General features: G+C 32.9%; 1 protein-coding gene across 2 annotated transcripts in view; it reads left to right on the top strand.

Annotated features, from left to right (window-relative positions):
- The window catches only part of LOC118186893 (WD repeat-containing protein 47-like), a 136426-nt gene that overhangs the window by 89424 nt on the left and 25284 nt on the right, over positions 1–21718 (top strand). For both annotated transcript variants that reach the window (XM_035357060.2, XM_035357061.2), the window contains exons 3-5: positions 11057–11216; positions 14752–14945; positions 21131–21300. In XM_035357060.2, coding sequence (XP_035212951.2) covers positions 11057–11216; positions 14752–14945; positions 21131–21300 — 524 coding nt within the window. The remainder of the gene's footprint in view (positions 1–11056; positions 11217–14751; positions 14946–21130; positions 21301–21718) is intronic.

Below are 21718 nucleotides of genomic sequence, written 5' to 3'. Positions count from 1 at the left end.
AAAAACCACCTTGGAGATGAAAAATTCCCATTTGCTGACGTCCTTGGCCCAACACTTCTCGGCTCAACAAATCTTAAAATTCTCCTCTCACCGCTGAACTTAGTCGGAGTCACCACTACTGGTGACCAGAGACCACAGTGGGGTTGGGACTATATACCTGAATGCTTGACTAGCTGTCTTGCTCCTTCCAGTATGACACAGGCTACCTGAAGCAAACTAGTTGTCTTACACGGCCCTTACGCCAACTTATCCTGTTGAGCCCTCCAAAAACCGAAGACGAAGACACTCCACTACACCCACAGGTTATGTGAAACCGCTAAGTTCGTGTTTTTTATGACTGGTGATATTTATGACTTTCTCATGACTGGTGCCGAGTAAACATCCCTGCCAGCACAATAAACAACTGCTGGGAAAGATTCCTTTGTTGTTGTTGCTTATGTTCACTTGTCTGCTGACATAGTCAGCCCAAGCCCCCGAAGATCTTCGTGGCAAGGAGCGCTAGATTACGTCTGTCTTTGGCAACAGCTTTGAGCACCTAACAGGTGATAGTGCGATTTGGCTCAATGATTCCTTTAGTAGTCACGAATACTATGACTTGATCTGGGATCATCTGCGAGTGATGTTCCGTTCTACCTAAACATGTTATCCGACCTTTTAACGGTGGCTTAGGAATATATTGTCACCACTATACACTGTAATCCTGCGAAGATGAATCTTTTATCGATGTTATGCCTAGTTATAAAGAACTCAATCACTGGACGGTGTGAAACATGTTTGATAGGTACTTACGTATTAGCGCAACCACCTTGACGCAGTTAGGTGACTTCTACGGAGGGAAAAAACAACGACTTTGTGTTGTAATAAAATATTTATTACATACATATTTTGCAATTGTGTATTTATTCCAAAAAACAATCATTATTTTTTTTTATAAGACGACTTTTATTGCTTTTGTTCGGGTGGAAATTTCATTACAATCGCTTTGAGAAAAAATACGAAACATTAGTCCTCTGGCTATTTTGCAGCAAAATATTGCATCCCTGTAGAAATTTTAACCGACTTTTGTCCAGTGCAGGCTAATCCCACAAGCACATATTTTAAAGCGGAATTTAAGATAAAAAAAAATAATCATGATTTTTCCTTAACCGCGGGCATTTGGAATACACCAGCAACAGCAACACCCCCCCCCAAAAAAAAGATATCTGATGTGGACCTTCTCATGACTTCCTTATACGGCCTATTAAATACATTTTGCGCTGCATTTCATTAAAACTTATTTCCTCGAATGTCATTAGAGATATACAGGGGTTGGACAAAAATATGGAAACACCTTTAAAAAAAACATGTTTCTTTGCTTAATATGGTGTAGGAAACCCGTTGGCATCCAAAACAGCTTGAAGTCTTCTCGGAATGGATAAATACAGTTCCTGTATGATTGCCAAGGGAATATTATACCATTCTTCCTGCAAAACGGTGGCAAGTTCAGATAACGATGTTGGCGGTGGATAACGAGAACGCACTTTCCGTTCCAATGTACACCACAAAGGTTCGATAATATTCAGGTCTGGTGACTGTGGTGGCCAGGGGAGATGGGACAACTCATCCTCGTGCTCAGAAAACCAGTCCTGGACAATGTGATCTGTGTGAAAAGGGGCTTTGTCGTCTTGGAAGACACCATCACCATCGGGGAACAACGTTTGTACCATGGGATGAACTTGATCGGCCAAAATGTTCACATAAGTCTTGGCAGTCATGTGCCCTGACACAGTTATCATGGGGCTAGCAGAGAATCACGATATGGCTGCCCAAACCATAACAGAACCCCCGCCATGTTTCACTCTTGGCAACAAGCAGTCTGTATTATAGGATTGAGATGGCATTCTCCAGACGTAAACTCGGCCAGAAGAGGGAAACAATATGAAAGAAGACTCGTCAGACCATATTACTCGCTTCCACTGCTCTATAGTCCAGGCTTTATGACTTAAACACCACCTTTTCCTGTTATGGGCATTAGCATCACTGATGAGTGGCTTCTCAATTGCAGCACGGCCAGCAATTCCCTGTTTATGAAGCTCCCTTATAATTGTTTTGGTACTCACAGGGTTCGGTAACACAACATTCATTTCAGCAGTAATTTTTGAAGCTGTGGTCTTCTTATTTTTCGTCACAATTGCCCTTAATGATCATCTGTCACGATCACTCAGGACACACTTTCGTCCGCGCTGTAATTTAGCAGATGATGTTTTTCCGCTTTTCAAATATGCGGAATAAATCTTCGATACAGTACCTCTTGAAACACTAAACACCTCGGCTACCTTGCTTACGGAAGCACCTACCACATGTGCTCCAACAATTTGCCCACGTTCGAAGTCTGTTAACTCTGACATAATGCAATAACAACCTCACATAACAGCACTCCGACAACAACTGAACTGTTTAGCACATTTACGAAGTTGTATAGGTGGGGTCAGTAGTCAAAAACGCCAGCGCCACCTACATATTTCATTAAAATCAATCTTTCTTTTCAAACATGCATTTCACAAGGTGTTTCCATATTTTTGTCCATCCACTGTATTTCTCATTCAATCAATTTAGTTTTCACATTGCGGCAAGCAATGGGTCCAGCGGCAGGAAGACAACTTTTTCGGTTCACAAAATTGAAAGCTAACTTATGGTCAAAAACACACTGAAGTTGGTGCACAAAATTGTTAATCCATTATTCCACTAATGATTATCATTATTCAACTAAGAGTTTCAAATGTAAACAAATGGCGGCCTCGTTAGGGTTAGCACCATGTAAACTTTTTAATTGTTGATTAATTCTACAACTATTGCATGTAGATTAACTAAGGACACAAAAGCCTTAACTGGAGCATAAGAACAATATGATTTAATTTCTTTTAAAGCAAAATATGCACAGTTTACCGCCATATAAGAATAGAAAACCTAGCTCACCCAGCCGGATAATATATATATATATATATACAGAAGCTGTTCGCACATTTTTTAGACGATTTTGGTAAGCGGTAATAAAAATTCGTATGTTGCAAAACAAGTAATTGAAATTGTACTACGTTTTTAATAGTCAAAATTATCGTCTGTGGCTTGAAAGTTTTGTTTTTATTCAAAATGGCGAAGTTAACAAAGCAGTGGTTCGAAGGCTACATTTACGCTCTTTCCGAAGAGAAATATGCATACTCCGTTATCCAAAAACGATGTGAGAGTCATGGCTTTATGATATCTAAAGCGTCGATAGGTAATATCATCAACAAGAAAGGAAAAAAACGTCAAATTGGAACCTCAAGTGGGACAAAAATTCCAAACAAGTATCCAAGGATAAAACGGACATCTTCGACTATTGCAATGGTACGTTGTTTAATGTTAAAAGAAAATCCCCTAGTGCATTGGTCAGCAAAGTGCGGCTCTGGTACAAATATCCACGGAAGGCTCAATAATATTTTCATTTATATATATATATAAACTTGGTAAGAAAAAAATTACATCTTATTTTGATAAATTTAAATTATATTGTTGTAAAAATACGCAACTAACATCGAGTTTAATTTTATTAATTTTCATAAAGGTAAACATAAACCATGTACAAGCTACCGGCATGCGCGTTCATGCTTTTTATAAAGTAATGAAGGTACAAATTGGCATCACAGAGCAGCAATTGCAGTGTGAACAGTTTTGCCTTATCTACCGTGTCTGCCGTTGTGCTGTCTTATTAAAAAGTTGTTGTATTTTTTTAATCTAGCTGCACATCTTACAGGTATTTTTATACGATTTTATTACACCTGCAATGTATGTTTGTGGTTCCGGTACAAAATTTGTAATCGATTTTTCGATAACTTCTATTTGTCTAAATGTTGGAAGTTTTCTTCCATTTTTGGCCATATTAAAAGTTTTGTTATTCTAATGATGGGGGAAAAATTTTTTTTTCTTTTTAGTGCAGTTACATATATTAATAAAATTGTATTTTTTAAAAAGATTTTTAAAAATTTTTATTTTCATCAATTTAATAATGATAATTTTGGACTGCTGGCTTTAGAAAAAAATATATTTGGAATATTTTTATAGGCACCCCAATTAACATTAACATGGCTACCAAAAAAAAAAAAAAAAAAAAAGCAAAGAAAAACGGAAGATGAAAACCGCGAATTTAAATTTGAGAGGACCGAGAATTTTGCGTTTTTTCAAAACTTGGACTTCCGACATGTCTTATTTGTAAGGAGAAATTAGCGCATAACAAGAAGTCAAATTTAGAGAGACACTTTACAAGAAAGCACGCGTCACTTAGCACTAAATATCCTGCCGGTGATGCAAGGAAGAAAGCAGTTGAGGAACTTCAGAAGAGTCCGTCAACTTCTGTGTTTAATAACTGGATGCAATCTTCCCTCAATATTAATATGACAAGTTTTGTTTGTAGCCAAGAGATAGCTAAGAGAGGAAAACCGTACACAGATGGCAAATACATAAAAAATTGTTTTATAAATACATCCGAAGAGCTATTTCAGGATTTTAAGAACAAGCAGATATTCTGAAAAGAATTAAAGAGTTACCATTGTCTGCCAAAACCATTAAAGATAGAACAATTAAAATGTTTTCGAATATAACCACGCAGCATATCGAAATCTGAAATTGGTTTCGGCTTTATCAATAGCAGTTGACAAGTCTTGTGACATAAATGATACAGCGCAAGTTTCACTTTTTGTAAGATTTGTGTTTCATTCAGGCCCTAAAGAAGAACTTTTAGGATTATTGCCACTCAAAGGTCAGACACGTGGAGAAAATATTGTATAATTGAGTGTATGGATAAACATCATATTCCCCTCGATAAAAGTGTCGATTTCAACAGATGGGGCCAAAAGTATGACTGAGGTAAGAAAAGAGGTTGTTGCTATTTTGAAAGAAAAATTAATCACGAGATACTTGTTTACCATTGTATCATTCACCAAGAAGCGCTTTGTGCACAAACATTTCCGGAAGAAATTTGTAAAGTTATGGAATTAGTGATTACTATTATCAACTCCATTTTAGCTAAAGCTCTTAATCATCGCCAATTCAAAGAATTCTTATTTGAAATGGAGAGTGAGTACGCTGATCTTCTGCTTCATAACAAGGTACGTTGGCTATCAAGAGGGAACGTTTTAAAACGTTTCGCGTCCCTTTTTTCGGAAATTAAAGCATTTCTCCTTGAGAAGGGCGTTCACTATCCAGAACTAACAGACGATCAGTGGATCCAAAAATTTTATTAAAATGGTAGACGTTACGTCTCATCTAAATCGGTTTAATCGTAAACTACAAGGGAAAGGAAACTTAATTTTTTTTTCAATTTTAGAAGAAGTAATAACATTCGAAAACAAATTATCCATTTTTGCACAGGATTTTGAAAGGGAAACATTGTTTCACTTTCCGAGCCTGCTGAAGCATCGCCAAGAAAATAATTCCTCTATTGATAAACACCATTTTAAAACAATAATTTTAAATATGAGGGCAGCAGGTTTCAGAAATTTAAAAACAGCAGAACTTTAGCTTTTGTCAGAAATCCTCTTAATGCTACGATAACCGAGTTGAAATTTTCTCCTTTTGAAATTGACATTGAATGACTTTGAAATAGAATTGCTGGATTTAAAAAACAAGGAGATATGGCGCTCTAAATTCGAACAACTATGTGTTGAATTGGAAATATTGGAGAAGAAAAAATGTAATCATAGTTCACAACTTAGTGCTCTGCTTTGAATGACCTGGAGAAGGAAGACATGATCATTTTAACGCTTGGAATAGTATTCCTGACTCTTACGATCAGCTGAAAAAGCTTGCGTTTGCTGTTCTTTCCCTTTTCGGTTCTACATATAGTATGTTCGGTTCTACATATAGTGTACAAAAGTGATGGGACACTTGTGCTTTACGAAAGGAAACTGTAGTAAAATAAATTAAAAAAACATGTAACAATTTTTTGTGGGTGTGTTTCATACTTAAATTTAGTAACAATTATTACCTAACATACATTTTCTCAAAATATTAAAATAGTAATTTAATAAAAAAAATACAATTGTTCAGAACGGAGCAAAAAATGTCTCACATAAGTGATGGGACACTTACTTTTCCATCAAATATTTATCCAAAAATTTTACTTCTTAAAATGTTTTAATATTTTGTTGGATTTCCTTTTACATTTAAAACGTGATTTAATCTTCTTGGGATGGATTCGACTAATTTTTTTGTGATTTCTGGAGTGATTTTACCCGCTGGAGATAAAAACGTTTCCCCCCCCCCCGTCGTAAATTGTTGCCATTGCTCGCTTTTAAATCGTTGAGTTTGTTACCCATAAATTTGTTAATGTTTTACAAAATATGAAATGGATTATAAAACAAATTCCAAATTTCAAATCTTCCACATGCCCGTATTCGTAAGAGGATTACGTCTTTCAAAATTGGATGGCTCTACGTACCGTTGTTTGATCACAATGCGAGAAATAGACATACATTTATGCAGATTTTTCATTATTTAATTTCTTCAAACGTAATGCAGAACTAAAAACATTTGATGGCAACAATTTGAAAAGTAAAACGGACATTTATAGTGCTTCAACGCAAAATCGCAAAACGAAAACAATAGTCATTCAAAAATTTTTTTTAGTCCAAAGCAAAGCAAAATTGTCTAAAAAATGTGCGAACGCTTTTGTTCCACTTTCTAACCTGAAAGAGGAACAAAAGATAGATAGGTATTGATGGATAGTCAAAAACCTTTTATTACCTAAATCGTTCAAAATGCTACAAAGTGAAATTAGTCATATCCCGTCGTTACTGAGACATTTTATTGGCTATTAAGCGCAGGATTATTGCATAATCCATCTGCTCGAATTTTGATGTAAAACGCTTTCCGTGGATATCTGTGGTCTCTTAGGAATGAATGACTTTGGCTGAGAATTCGGCGATCATTGAAAACCAGGTCGTGAACTTGATCTACAATTTCATGCTAGTTGACACAATCGAAGTCCTGCCAGATTTTGCGTCATTTTTCGTCACAAAATCTCCACGCTGAAAGTTGGCACACCACTTCTTCACAGTCGAGTAGGACGGTCATTTATTATCTGGTGCACCTATACAGCATCACATTATTTTCTTCTGCACAAAAACAGGAACTTTATGATGGCTCAGATTTCTGCCTTCCGAATTTCACACTTTGCTTAGACAGACATATTTCCAGCAGTTGTAGGCAAAGGAGGGAATTAGTACAATGATTCTCCAAATGGCTTTGAAACTATCCTTTGACTTCGTGAAATTTCCAAATGGCATGTACCATGGCTTTCCTCTTTGCAAATGATTTCCTACCAGTTTCGAACGCTTTTCACAGTTGCCAATCTACCCGTTGGATCAGGCGTCCAACGGTCGAGCAGTAAAGTTACTAAACATTGGTAATTCGACATGGGTTCGATTCCAGGCGAGCGGACTGATTGTGCATGAGCATTTTCATGGTTTTCCCCATGAATAACGTGGATACAAGCCAGCTTCTTTTAGAAAAGCTTCCTCTTAAGCAGAGGGCCCTAGTGAGCTTTTTCATAATCAAATAAACCAAACTCCCGGTAAATAATTTTCGTATTTTGGTTTGGTTTATTTGATTACGCCAAAGCAGTTTTAGGGCTACCATAAAATGGCAAGGGAATGCATGGTTGCCACATTTGGCGAGAAATCGCTCATTTGGCGACAAAATTGGCGATGTACCATGGACAGATGGAGAACCTTCTGGAACGAATTCTTACCGGTTTAGCCCAGAAATGTTCTCGAACACAAGCCAAAAGCTATATAAACCCTGCTGGTCCACAGTCAGTTGGTGTGTGTGCCTCGTCTAGCGAGTTGATAGTCAGTCATTGAGCAAGTGTCTCGAAGTCTAGCGCCGAGTTGGTCTTCGAGTGCATCGAGAGTCTTTTAGTGCATCGTCAAGTTTTTATCTTAGACTGTATTGAATTGAAAGCTATACTCTTGTGTATCATCGAGTGCATCGCGTGGAGTGTGTCGAGAGTACGTGGAGTTCTGAGAACGACTGAACCGAAATGTTGGAAGCTGAACTCTGGTACTTTGCAGTGAAGCTGTCTCCACCGTTATTGCCTGACAGTGTGAAGGCTGTGTCGCTGAACGTGTCAGCGTGTTCATAACAGTTCGACGACTGTAAAAGTGATTTCAGAGCTATCTGATTAATATTGATAAATAAAGTGTGTTTCGATACTTCATCAAGTGTCGTCGTTATTTACTCCAAATCTATGAACCCCATACGAACGTGAAGGAAGAAAATAACGTAACACTATTAATAAGTATTCACATGTAAAATGATCCTGCGTTCCTTAAAGGTAGCAAGATTGGAAAAGTGGTTTGCTTTAAAAATAATCTCATGTATTTAGCTGTAGAGTTAAAACTAATCGTCAGTATTATGCAGAAAACTGACTTTAAGGCAGATTTTCCATTCCGAGTTATCAAAACTAGAGATGAACTGCCTAAATGAAGGAAACATGAGTTTAAATGCTTTGTAGAGTACATTTATTGCTACGAAAACTAAATTGTCAACAAAAAAAAACAGAAAGAAATGTAAATATACTGACAAAGAAATTTAATTGGAACAAATTGCAATATTCTTCCAAAGTCTTGTTTTAATCCTAAGGCAACCAACCCCCTAACAGTGCATATATACTGCACCGTTGATGCTATTCTTTCCCTGCAATTTCTCTGTATTGCTGTAAACTTTTGCCCGATCGTTGTCCAGGACTCGGACGAAGTAACCAAGATTGTAAATAACTCCAACTGCATAATATGCAATACTTTTCCGCCTGCTGCTGCCAGAATAAGCCACATCTCTAACTTCACCATACTTCTTTTTCTACTATCTAAAATACTAGCTGCGTATACAAAATTGTGGGGTGCCTATTGCACCCACGATCATGTGTAAAACAGATATTGTGTGTCCATAACTGCTTTATCCAGTAATAAAATTATCTTAGTATTAAAATTAAAGTTAAAATTATTATTATTTAAAAAAATTATCTTAGTATTAAATTAAAGTTATTAAAATTAAATCCAGTATTAAAATCCAGCCTGTCTGCAAGTCTGCCATTCCATTACAGCTATTTTCTGCAAACTTACTTTGGCCATGACTAAGAAGTGAATTGGTTAGAAGTGAAAAGTGATGCATTATGCATTCAGAAGAAAAAGTGGAAAAGAGAATCAAAAAGTTTTGGTTCTCAATAGACACCTTTAATGTGACTGGTTTAAGAAGTACCAAACTGCAGCATTATGTAAGGTGATATGATGCAGACTAATTTTGAAATGATACTGTTCATATTGATATGTTATAGATAGTTAGTAATTTTAGGAGAAAAAAAAAAAAGAAAATATCCAAATTAAAAAAAAAAAAAAAAAAAAAAGAGTATTTGCGTATTATTCCATCGACTTGGCCAAGTAGCACAATTTAGTGCGAGTTTTAGATAAGCATGACATACAATATACACATAACATATATGTTTTTGTTTGATGTAACCCCAATTGATTCTTCATAAGCTGTCTTTTTTTTAATGTATATAGATTAATAATATAGATTAATTGTTATATATATATATATATAAATATAGATTAATTGTTATTACAGTTTTAAGTATAGTAGTTCGTGGGCTGTAACTACACTTGCTTCATTTAAAGCTGATTGAAAGAAATAACATCTGTTAACAGCTGAATATGACCACTGAAACAGAAATAGATTTTAACAATCACCTGCACACTATGAGTATAAACTTCTAAAATTAGGCAGAAATCAACTAAAGCTTTTTTAGGAAGTGAGAGAATGATGCAGATGCAGCTTCTGCAAAAGTAGATAGTGGAGTGTGCATAAAGATGAATTTTATTGCAGTTTTCTGTTATTTGATTATGGCACAGCACTCGAGGACCACTTACTTAAGGGAAGAGATGTCTTTGTGGAGGACTTTTTAAGGAAAACTGACTTGTATACATGTTATATATGGGGAAGCAAATGCAGCCAACATATTTATCAGGATTTGGACTTCTACCTGAACAACCAATGTTCAGCCACTCGGCTACTGAGGGGTAATGTCTTAATTTGAGAGCTGCAGATAGAAATGCAACTCAGAATTCTGAAGGAATAATTGGTGCAAATTTTTCAGAATCATTGATCGTTTGATGATCAATTTTCTTGGTTTATAGGATAACACATAAGTACCAAAAAGTAATTTGAAAAATTTTGAAACCCATAAATTTGTCAACATTCATGAAATCCTAAGAAATTTTGTAAAGTTTTTCAGAAAATCCACGGCTTATAATATAAAACAACTGAGAGTGGTGATCCGTAAAGTTTTTGGAAAAATCCACGACTTGATAAAATTACTTAGTCATAATATAAATTACTGAAAGTGGTGACATGTCAAGTTTTTGGGAAAATCAAGGGCTTAATAAAATAACTAAACTACTTGCAATATAAATCAACTGAGAGTGATGACTCGTAAAGTTTTTGGAAAAATCTACAGCTTGTTAAAATTACTAACCTACTCATAATAAAAATCAACTGAGAGTGGTAACTTGTCAAGTTTTGGGGAAAATCCACGGCTTGATAAAATTACTAACCTACTCATAATATAAATCAACTGAGATTGGTGACTTGTCAAGTTTTGGGGAAAATCCATGGCTTGATAAAATTACTAACCTACTCATAATATAAATCAACTGAGAGTGGTGACTTGTCAAGTTTTGGGGAAAATCCACGGCTTGATAAAATTACTAACCTGCTCATAATATAAATCAACTGAGAGTGGTGACTCAGAATCCAAACCATTGATTTGAAAATATTAACTACACAGAACATTGTGCTGTATATATTTATGATAAATATCCATAAAATAAACTATATATTGTCTTATTGCATACCTTAAATGGAAAAATGTAATTATTTTTTGCAGTTTATGCAATTATTTTTTTGCAATCATCATGATTTTATATGTCTGTACAAGAAAAAAGTTCTGCCATTTTATTTTAGCTTTTTTATTTTTCATTTTCAGTGCATTGCATGGAAGTTCACAGAAAAGCAGTCCTGGAGGCTCTATTGGTAGAGGTTCTAGTTATTCGCCTATACAGAGAACAGCATCACCAATGGAACCTGACAATACTCAGTATCGTCATTCGCCTGTGCCTTCGATGCAGATGCCACCTTCAGCAAAAGTATGGAGATGAATGTTATGTCACTTAATTAGTTAAATGCATTTCACATTTAATATTAGTATGTGATCTTTTTAAACTGATAGTGCACATTAAAACCTCCAAAAATACATTTATCTGTGATATGTAAAATTCAAGTTCTACTTAATGATTTATTGAATTATTTTTTTTATTGTGTAAGGTTATTATAATTTCAATCTTTACTATAACTTCTCCTTTCCGTATTCCTCCCCAGAATGCAAATGAGTAGCAAGTATTTGCATTGAGGTTTTCATATTTTAAGGAAGAGTGAGTTTCCTGCCAGCTCTGATAGTTGTAATTATCGTATTTGACGGCATATAAGACGCACCCTTATTTAGACGGTCACACACAAGGAAAAAAAGTTTCAATAGCGGGGTTTCTTTTAGTTCTCACATTTCATAAAAGCCAAATATACAATTATTGAATGCAATTACCTTCACGTATAAGACGCAGGTAACTTTTTTGAGACCAAATTTAGGAAAAAAAGTGTGTCTTATATGCCGTCAAATACGGTATTCAGCTTGCATCTGTCGCTCTCAACACTTTGATTTTGATCCTCTGGTAAAGTAGTGAGCCAGCTTTTAGTAATATTTAATTTTGTAGTCTTTGACTACTGTTTAAGGTTTGATTTAAATCCGACTGTTCTACTTAGCTTCATCACCATGAGCTGTGACTTATTTTTGTAAGCCCAAGATAGTGCCTTTGGGATCTAGATTCTGTTTAAATAAAAAGGTTTTTAACCTTCTCAATTTTTCAGACATAGTGATAATTCACTTCACATTTGTTAATGTTCTGGACTACAATTAACAGAACATGTGTAACGCTACAGTTGTTATGTCTTGGATGATATCATTACCATGGCGTCAACAGATATTGATTTTTTCTGTGACAAAAATATTGAACCAGTATTTTCTATCTTGCATATAGCAGTACTGTTGTAAATAACTTCATTTCCTGTTTTAACTTCCATTTCTAATGTTTAGTTAGAACTTCTAGTTAGTCTTTTTGTTCCATTTTTGATTTCTAGTTTCCAAGTGTAATCTACCAACAATTTTGCATCTCATTTCTCCAGCTATATGTTTTCCAACCATATGTTGGCTACTTATTTTACCTGATACATTGAAAAATTTATCGCACTTTTGTGAGAAACCTGACAAATGCCATGAAGGTGTGCAATCACACAAATTGCTGAAAACCCCTCATGTGTTTATATCCCCTCCACAATCATAGCTGCACAGACATGCACATGTACATTTATGCATATTTCTCTAAATTGGCAGCATGATTAGTGTCTAACTTTGATTCAATATATTTCGCAAGAATAAATATAATTTCTAAATTTTCTTAATTTTGCACATGATTGTATATTGTACATCACCTAATAAGGAATAAATAAAAGTTTTTTTTTTTTTTTTTTTTTTTTTTTTTTTTTTTTTTTTTTTATGTCAGGCTTTCTAAACATGCACCATTAGCTAGCATACATCGAAATGAATATCAGTGCTGTAATGATTCCCATCAGGTGCATTCTAGTTGCCTGAGTGTGATGCACTGCAATAATCTTTGTCAAAGTTCTCGTTTTGTGATGGGTAAGGGTAACCCCGCTCGATATTAAAACTAAGGTAGAAATGTGCATGGGGGAATGTAAGGAAAATAAGGACTTTGAAATGTAAGGAAAATGAGGAATTACCTTTTTTAATCTTCTGTATTGTAATTCATTACTACTGCAAAAAAATAGGTGGAAATAAGACTTCTGCAAGAAAGGAGAGTAAATTAAACTTGTGTTGCCATTTATAAAAAGGAACAGAATTTTGAAGTTCGTAACATTTGCTATCTGTAGTAAATCTTTGAGAAATCGCAATATCTTGGAGAAAACATGTATCAGTCATGGATCTGGATTGGAAGGCCAGGTTCACAACGTGAAGTCATTTTACATGTTTCATCTGATCTAGCTATGTGGAACAGTTATAGTCAGGTAACGCTTTGAGTATAACTAGCACGGAAACATCATCTTTTCCTTGTTTTCGTAATGCATGTTATATGATGCATTTTTATGCATCAAATGAGATATATTATGCATACAACATATTTCAATAATGAAACTCGGGAGTTAGAATGGAAAGGAATTTCAGTAGTTAAGTAATAAATTACTGCAGATACAAGAAGAAAAAAAGTAAAAATGAAGAGAATTTTAAACGGAAATTTTGTTACTTTTTAAAAAGGGTGTTCAAAACAGTATTTTTTTTTTTTTTTTTTTTTTTTTTTTAATATTAAAAAAAACTAAGTATATATAAAAAATGTAGTCAGCACTTGTAGCAAGTCTGAAAATTATTTTTCTTATGTACTTGATTTTTTCACAGGTGACTTATCATATTCTCTGTATGTGTAGTGATTCGTGTCTCATTTGTTTTCTTTTAAGTTGTACATGAGTTGTAAGCACAGTGAGTCCTATTCTTGAATTAGAGCTGCTTTCAGTATTTTGTGGGGTGTCGTGGGATTATGTCTCCTGCCTAGTCTACCTTATGGATTTTCATTGGAATTCATATCAGAAGTGTTGATATATTTATTTTTAAGAAGAAAATTTACTAGTTGAGGTCACTAAACATATTCATAATTTATCGATGAAAATAAGGGAGAAAACTTAGGTGTTGGTGTATTTAATTATGGCAAAGCACACTAGGGCTATCTGCCTAAGAGGAGGGATGCCTTTCATGGAGGACTTTCTAAGGGAAACTGGCTCGTATACACGTTACACATGGGGAAAACCACAAAAATACCCATGCAGCCAGCCCGTTCGCGGGATTCGAACCTCGGACCAAACTACCAGTGTTCAGCGACTTTACCGCTCGGCCGCTGGTGGGCCGGGAAAACTTAGGGGCAGAGAGAGATTTCATTATGCTGTTTGTGTAACTCTTAGCAGTAAAAGAACTTCTGTTGAAGACCTACAGCTTTGTACTTTCTTAATACTACGCCATCATCTTAATAAATACCATCTTCATTCAGATCTGGTAATTGCACCCATGATATGGCTAATATACAGTAAAATAATTTTATTTTGAAGAAAATTAAAAAAAAAAAAATTGTTTCTTTTAAAATGCATAAAACTTTTATAAAACTAATAATAACCAAAAATTGAATTTTGTGTACTTTTAAAATCCCTCTTGTTCTTTTTAAATCAATTTTGTTAAAAACTATGTGTCTTATCTTTTGGAAACTATAATTAAAAACTTCAATTAATCATTAGCCAAACTTGATTTTAAAATCATTTTATGAAGTTGTTTATAAAAGTAATTAGTCTACTCATGAAAGTAATTTCTTATTTAATATAAAAATAGTTTCCTTTTAATATTGAATTAATTCTTCGTTTCATTAAAATTGTTGCTAAAAATGGCTATTTTAGTGACAACTTTATAAAATTTCTGGATTATGATAATTTTATTATTGGATATTTTCTGTCTATGAAAAATTTAGCTTATTCAATCATTATGTGTTTATTACATATATATAATTACTTTTATAGCAAAATACTTTGCTGACAGTGAGAGGAAGCTCTGAGAATTGTGACAAGAAACCACGTTTCATAACAGTAACACGGCTTGAAGATGCTCAAGCGATACGTGCAGCAGAGTTTCATCCATCTGGACAATTGTATGCCATTGGCTCGAACTCTAAAACCTTGCGGATTTGTGCTTATCCTAAAATTACAGAGCTTAGGTTTGTACCCTTCCTTTATTTTATTGTGTGCATGAAGGTTTTAATTAACAATGTCTACTCAAGTCCTCGGCCCACCAGCGGCCGAGCGGTAAAGACGCTGAACACTGGTAGTTCGGTCCGAGGTTCGAATCCCGCGAACGGGCTGGCTGCATGGGCGTTTTCGTGGTTTTCCCCATGTGTAACGTGTATACGAGCCAGTTTCCCTTAGAAAGTCCTCCACGAAAGGCATCCCTCCCTTTAGGCAGATAGCCCTCGTGTGCTTTGCCATAATTAAATACACCAACACCTACTCAAGTCCTCAGTTGGCCTTTATTTTCACAACTGTTGCTCATAAACATATACTTCCAATTACAGTAGTGTTTTAAATGACATGAATATTTATATTTAGGCATTTTAAAATTTAAAACAACTAATCTTGTAAAATTTACAAAATTTAACTTCCGTATATAATTATATAATAAAGGTATGACTCCTGTATAACGAATTTAAAGTTTGTGATCATATTATATTTGAAGAATTCCTATTTGAAGTTTGTGATCATATTCTCAGCTCATACATAAATTCAAGAGCAAAATGTTTACATTTGTACATAACTAAAAAATAAAGTACCAATTTAGAAAAGTATTTTTGATGTTAATAAATTAAGCTATTAATGTTGCTGTGCGAGCAATTAATGTTCGCACGTGACATTAATGTTACTGCAAGTTAATGTTCACACATGACATTAATGTTCACATTATGTTAATAAATGCTTTCATAAAAAGTTCTTGTTTGCAGAAATTTTATAGAAATAGTCCTCGAAAAACTTTGTCTGGTATTGGTACATAGCCAACTCGTAATATTATTTGCTTAAATTAAAAATTTTAAATATTTTGAGTTAAAATTTTTATTTATTTATTTATTTTGTGTGACATTTTAAAGTAATGAAACTTCATGAGAGTATTAATAATGTACTTTTAACATGTGAAAGCTTAAAAAGTACTTTTTTTTTAATTAACTTAAAGTTGTATCTCAGTTATAAATTAAAGATTTTTAAATACCACTAAATCAAAAAAAAAAAAAAAGGTCATTGACTAGTGTTTAACCTCCTTGCTCTCAGTGTATGATATATGATACAACTTAGCTTCTCTCCATGCTCCCACCATATCAAATGTGACATGGGAGCAAATTGTCACCGACGGCCCACTGTATCATATTTGATACATTAAAATCGAACCCCCCTTTTTCCAAATTTTAAAAGTGCGTAGACTATATCAAAATGCTGCAAAAACTTACTAAACAAAGTCTCTAAAGTGTTAGGATTGTTGTCATGAATATTATTTATTTTATTTTACAAAAGTAAAATGTGTGACATTAACAACACATGTTCTTAATTTTAAAATGCTTTATGCATTGCAAACGGAGTATAATTTTTATAGGCAAATATGACAGTAGGATATATTAGTGCTACTATTTAATAAGTCATGAGGCTTTTACTTCATTACTATGCGGAAATAATTTAAATATGGGAAAGTAATCAGTGTTACTAATATTGCATTTTAACTTTTCCTGAATTTTTATTTTAATTTTAGAATATTAGTGTTTTATGTTTATATTATAAGAAATACTGTTTAAGTAACATATGCAAGAATCCAAGTATTTAAACAGAAAGCAGGTTTTGTCGAATTTATTTTTGCATGTTAGGCTTAACTGTAAAATGCCATTGGGCTTATAGTGATGTTAGCACTAAAATGTTTAAAGGCACATGGGAGAACTTTGTTCAGTCATCATCAGGAGCAAAGAAAAAAAAAATAAACTTTAAATTATTCTAATTTATTTATTAACTGGCCTCGCATTTTGAAAACTTTGCATTTTGAAATTAAATATCTTGCTTTATATGGAAGTCAAGCTTTTTGTGTTAGATTGTTTGTAACGAGTATTAAATTCTCTTAAATATAATTATAGGAACTGGGAAAGCATGTAAAATGTTAGATTTCATAGTTTTTATAATTGGAAGTACAGTACAAAGTCTGAGAATCATCAGGATTTCAAAGATTCCAGATTTAGGAAATTTCTGGAATTTAGATTTTCGGTTTAAATTTAGTAAAATGACATGTAGATATGGCAACACTTGGGCTTCATTATTGTTTAGGCCAGATAGAAAAATGCTACCCATCAATAACCACTTAAGGGCCAAAATTGTGATCCTGACCAACACCAATACAACACAATTAATGTTTTGGCACTGGCCATGGTACAGCTCCTTAACCAGCAGGTGTTTGAAATTGACATGCAGAAATTTCAGTTAGTTAAGGAAAAAATAGCATTTATAGTGCATCTGCTTCCTTTTATTGAGTATCTATGATTTTAAGAATTCTCAGACTATAAGTAGAGGAGTTGGAATTTTTTATATTGTTTTATTTATTTATTTTTTGTTTATACTCTGGAGTTCTGGATATTAGATCATTCCGGGTACTGGACATCTAGATTTCATACTTTGTAACTGTGTATGTATAGAATCGATGGTTGTAAAAGTAAAGGCCGCATAAGAACGTTTGTGGATATGGTGTCTACTTTGTTTTTCAAAGTGACTGAAACTTTTTTTTTTTATTTTGATAGTCCTTTGGTTGTTTTTTTTTTTAATCCAGTCCATTTGATTCAACAACAATGTGACAGAATAAATCATAACAAATTTTGTGATCCCTAATCTGTATTTTTTTTTAATATTTTAGTAGTTATTTCAAATTAAAATTCATTTATTGAATTTCAGGTTATTAAAATAAATGGTAATGTTTTTGCATTATTAATTTTTATTTAAAGAATAAAACTTTGAAATTTAGTTATATATTAAAATCAGAATTAATAATATCTAATTATGCAATAACCAAAAATAATGTAACCTTATTTACATAATATCCTGCAATTTAATTTTATGTAAAACAATTGTTTGTGTAATTTATATGTCTCAAACCATCCTGCGAACAGCATAACAAAAAAAAAAAAAAAAAAAAAAAAAAGTAATAATAATAAACTTGCATTCAAGTTAAATTTGTGGTTCCTCAGTATGTGTACAAGAAAATTTGAGGATGATAAATGAGATTCACATTTCAGTTTATTGTCAAGAATTTGCTTGTGTTTTTTTATGGCAGTGCTTTATTTGATAGCTCAGTATTATATAATAATATGTCTTCCACCACCATTTATTTTTTTAAATAATTAGTGCATAAAATGTATAAAGAATGTTCATTATGTTTTGAATATGGTGCTGTTGTTGTACTATAAAGTAAATGTCTAAAATTATTTTCTTGGTTTTCTACATAGCTCTTCATGATTTCAATGCATAGCATCTATCACCCTTCATATTTCAGCAGGAAAAAATATTTTATGCTGTTTTTGAACCATTCTGAAACATTATCCTTCAAATCAGCAACTTTGTTGAACTATAAAACAATTTTTTTTTTTTTCCAATTTTTTTTTTTTTTTTTTTTTTTTTTTTTTTTTAAGAAATTACTTGAGTTCACTCTGGGTAGGATCTAAATTTACATTGCTAATTAGCAATCTGAAGAATCGGCATTGTCTGCTGTGGAGCATTATTATCATGCAGGACCAATATTTCTTGTTGAGCATCTCATGGCATCTTATATTTATGGCTTGATGGATTTGAGCCAATAAATTAGATAATAAACACTTGCTTTGAATATACTATGCATTATAGGATCAATAAGTAATGAATCCTCTTCATCCCAAAAAAGTCATGTCTGAAATAATTGTAAATAGTGAGTGAAATGTTATATGACAGCACAAAATCAGCAGGAAGGCCAAAACTCTTGCATTTAGCTATGCAAAACTCTTCTAACTTTATAGTAAATGTGCTTGCCACTCGAATCTGCATTAATTCTGAAATGAGCAGAACTTGTGGTGAATGAGGGAGATAGGAAAAATACAAATACAGTCAAAAGTCGTTAATACGGACTCGTCGGGATTATAGATCATCAGTTTAAATCTGGTAAGATGGCATGCAGAAATTATAAAATTAAAAATATGAAACCGTAATTTATGAAATAAAGAACAATTATGATCTAAAGTGTATCAAAATTTACACAAACAAAAAAAAAAAAAAAAAAAAAAAAGCTTAATATTTATTTGTTTACTTTATTAAATTTCTTTCTTTCAATGTATTCAAATATTATTTCTTTCAATGTAAGTTGTTTAAGTTGCTTCGTTTTATGTGCTAATACTTTCTGTTTAATTCTATAAACAGACATAATTTCTTGTTCAGTTACAAAGTTCCGCTGTTCAAGTCCTATAAGTGCTGTGTCGAGAATACCAATTAATTTGTCAATCGAAATATTTTCGTTTTTAATAACCTCTGCGTCACTTTCTTCCCTATCAGAAGCGAATTATAATGACGAGGAATTTGATTTAAATCATATCAAAGGCCGAATACATCGAGATGAAATACTACATTTAGTAAGGAATTATAAGCCAAATAAAATAAAAACATCTGCCCTGAAGATAAGGATAGTGCTGACCGATCAACTTCCAATTCATAGCCCACCGCGGCATCCCCCCTCCCCCCCCCAGAGCAGCATGGAATTGATAAACAGATTTTGGAATATTAGAAATGTTAGAGAAACGAAGGATATGCCTTTATCCATTTTTTGCAGCAATTCCACTTTTTGTTTAATGGACTTCGAAACATACTTTCGCTTTGTAGATCCTTTACATATTAGAAAATATATATTGGAAATTCTATTTGACATTATCGAAAGTTCAAGCTTACTTTTATAAAATTGCTCTAACAGTCTGCAAAAAATAATAAGCCAGATCCAATTCGAAGATTAAGGAACAATGCAATCTGCAACATTAACAGAATTAGATAATTTTAGGTTAGCGTATACCATCCGTTATACATTAAATGTGCATGCGTAAACATATTATGCACATGCGCTCACGCATATTCGCAGCCATAAAGGTCTTACGTGCATGCGTCAACGCGACGCATACGCAGAAAGTTTGTAGCTTTGAGGTCCAGATTACAGATCATTCCGCATTATGGGTGTCCGAATTAATGACTTTTGACTGTATAATAATATTTCATTAGTGTAATTTAAATATAAATGCTACAGAAATATTAAAAACTATTTATATTATTTTTGCAGTATACAGCACACTTTTAATGGATTATTTTTTTTCATTTCTGTTTGATCCTGAATATCACATATATATGCACATTTGAGTAAACCTTAAATATTATCTTATTAAATGTTTGTTTATTTTAATCCCTGCAAAAAAACTTTTTACCATTTCTCAGCTTTTTCTGTTTCCAAATTTCCCTTCCTAGCCACAGATTGAAAGAATGAAATGTACAGACATTGCAAAAAAATTTATATTATTGAATTGCAGTCACATTATAGACTAGTGCTATTAACAAAAATTATTTTCATGAATTAAGTAAACTAAGATTTAGCTTTAAATTCAGTATTATTGCTTGAAAAATGTTAATAAAAGAAATGAAAGATGTGTATTATTTATCTCATTTTTCTGAGAAATCAAACATCTATTTTTTGCTTATGCTTTTTAAATAGAATTTTAATTTATATTTATAAGTTCTTAAAAGGAAGTATGTTTTGTGCCAAAAAAAAGGTATTTTTGATATTTTATGAAAATGCATATTTTTCAATAAAAATTATTTGTTCTTTTAACTGAAGATTTTTTGTGCAATACTATTTTTAATTTCATATAGGAATTTCTAAAAAATTTTGTGGTTGTTCATTTCTTCTAGAATGTAACAGATATTACATTTAAATCTTTTAAGCTATTTAGTAGCTATTAAGCTGAAGAAATTTTGTTTTAATTGCTAAGATAGTTTTATGCAGTGACTGATGATCATGCTGAGTAGCATATATAGATTCAAACAAACAGTAATAAAATGTATGAACTTGATCAGCATATGTATATTTAGACAGACAATAATAAAATGTATGAGCTTGATTAGCATATATAGATTTATACAAGTGATAATAAAATGTATGAACTTGATCAGCATATATAGGTTTAGACAAACAATAATAAAATGTATGAATTTGACTACATATAATTGATTTAGATAGATAGACAATAAGAAAATGGTGTAATTTGACTAAAATAACTATGATTGTACAAACAAAGTGGCATTTTTGTTGGAAATCATCATATCATTTCAGAGAAGACCATGTTGCCCATCAACCTACAGTTTTATACAAAAAAGTCAAGCATCACAAAGGCTCCATCTACTGTTTAGCTTGGAACCCAACAGGAGAACTTCTTGCTACTGGATCTAATGATAAAACAGTGAAGCTGATGAAATTCAACATTGAAACATGCAATGTGGATTGTAAGAATAAATTTTTGTGTTCATTATTACCTTCATAGTAAACTATAATTGTTGCAGTGTTAAGCTATGCCTTACACTTTAAGAAAACTACAGCAAAATCAGATCTTCTTAATTTGTATTATATAACAATCTTGTATGATTTGTAGCAATATTTGAAACTCATCAAAATGGCTCAAAAATTTTATATTGCTTGTTGGAGTATTTTTAAAGTTTTGGGCCAAATGTTAAAAGACTTTAAACTATTTACTGTGTAAATTGTGTGGTATATTATTTGAAATATGATGTAATCTATTGACTTATGCTGTTTACAGTATCATTTATTGTAAATATTGACAAATGAGTTTTAAAATGAATAAAATCAGGTAGGTGATTTTCAGCTGTCTAGCTTTACAATATTCCTGTGTGACAAACTTGTGTT

This window comes from Stegodyphus dumicola, chromosome 2 (genome assembly GCF_044657685.1).
Source record: "Stegodyphus dumicola isolate Sdum_Otavi_A_Nest chromosome 2, ASM4465768v1".
NCBI lineage: Eukaryota > Metazoa > Arthropoda > Arachnida > Araneae > Eresidae > Stegodyphus > Stegodyphus dumicola.
This window is presented reverse-complemented; position numbering and strand designations above follow the sequence as displayed.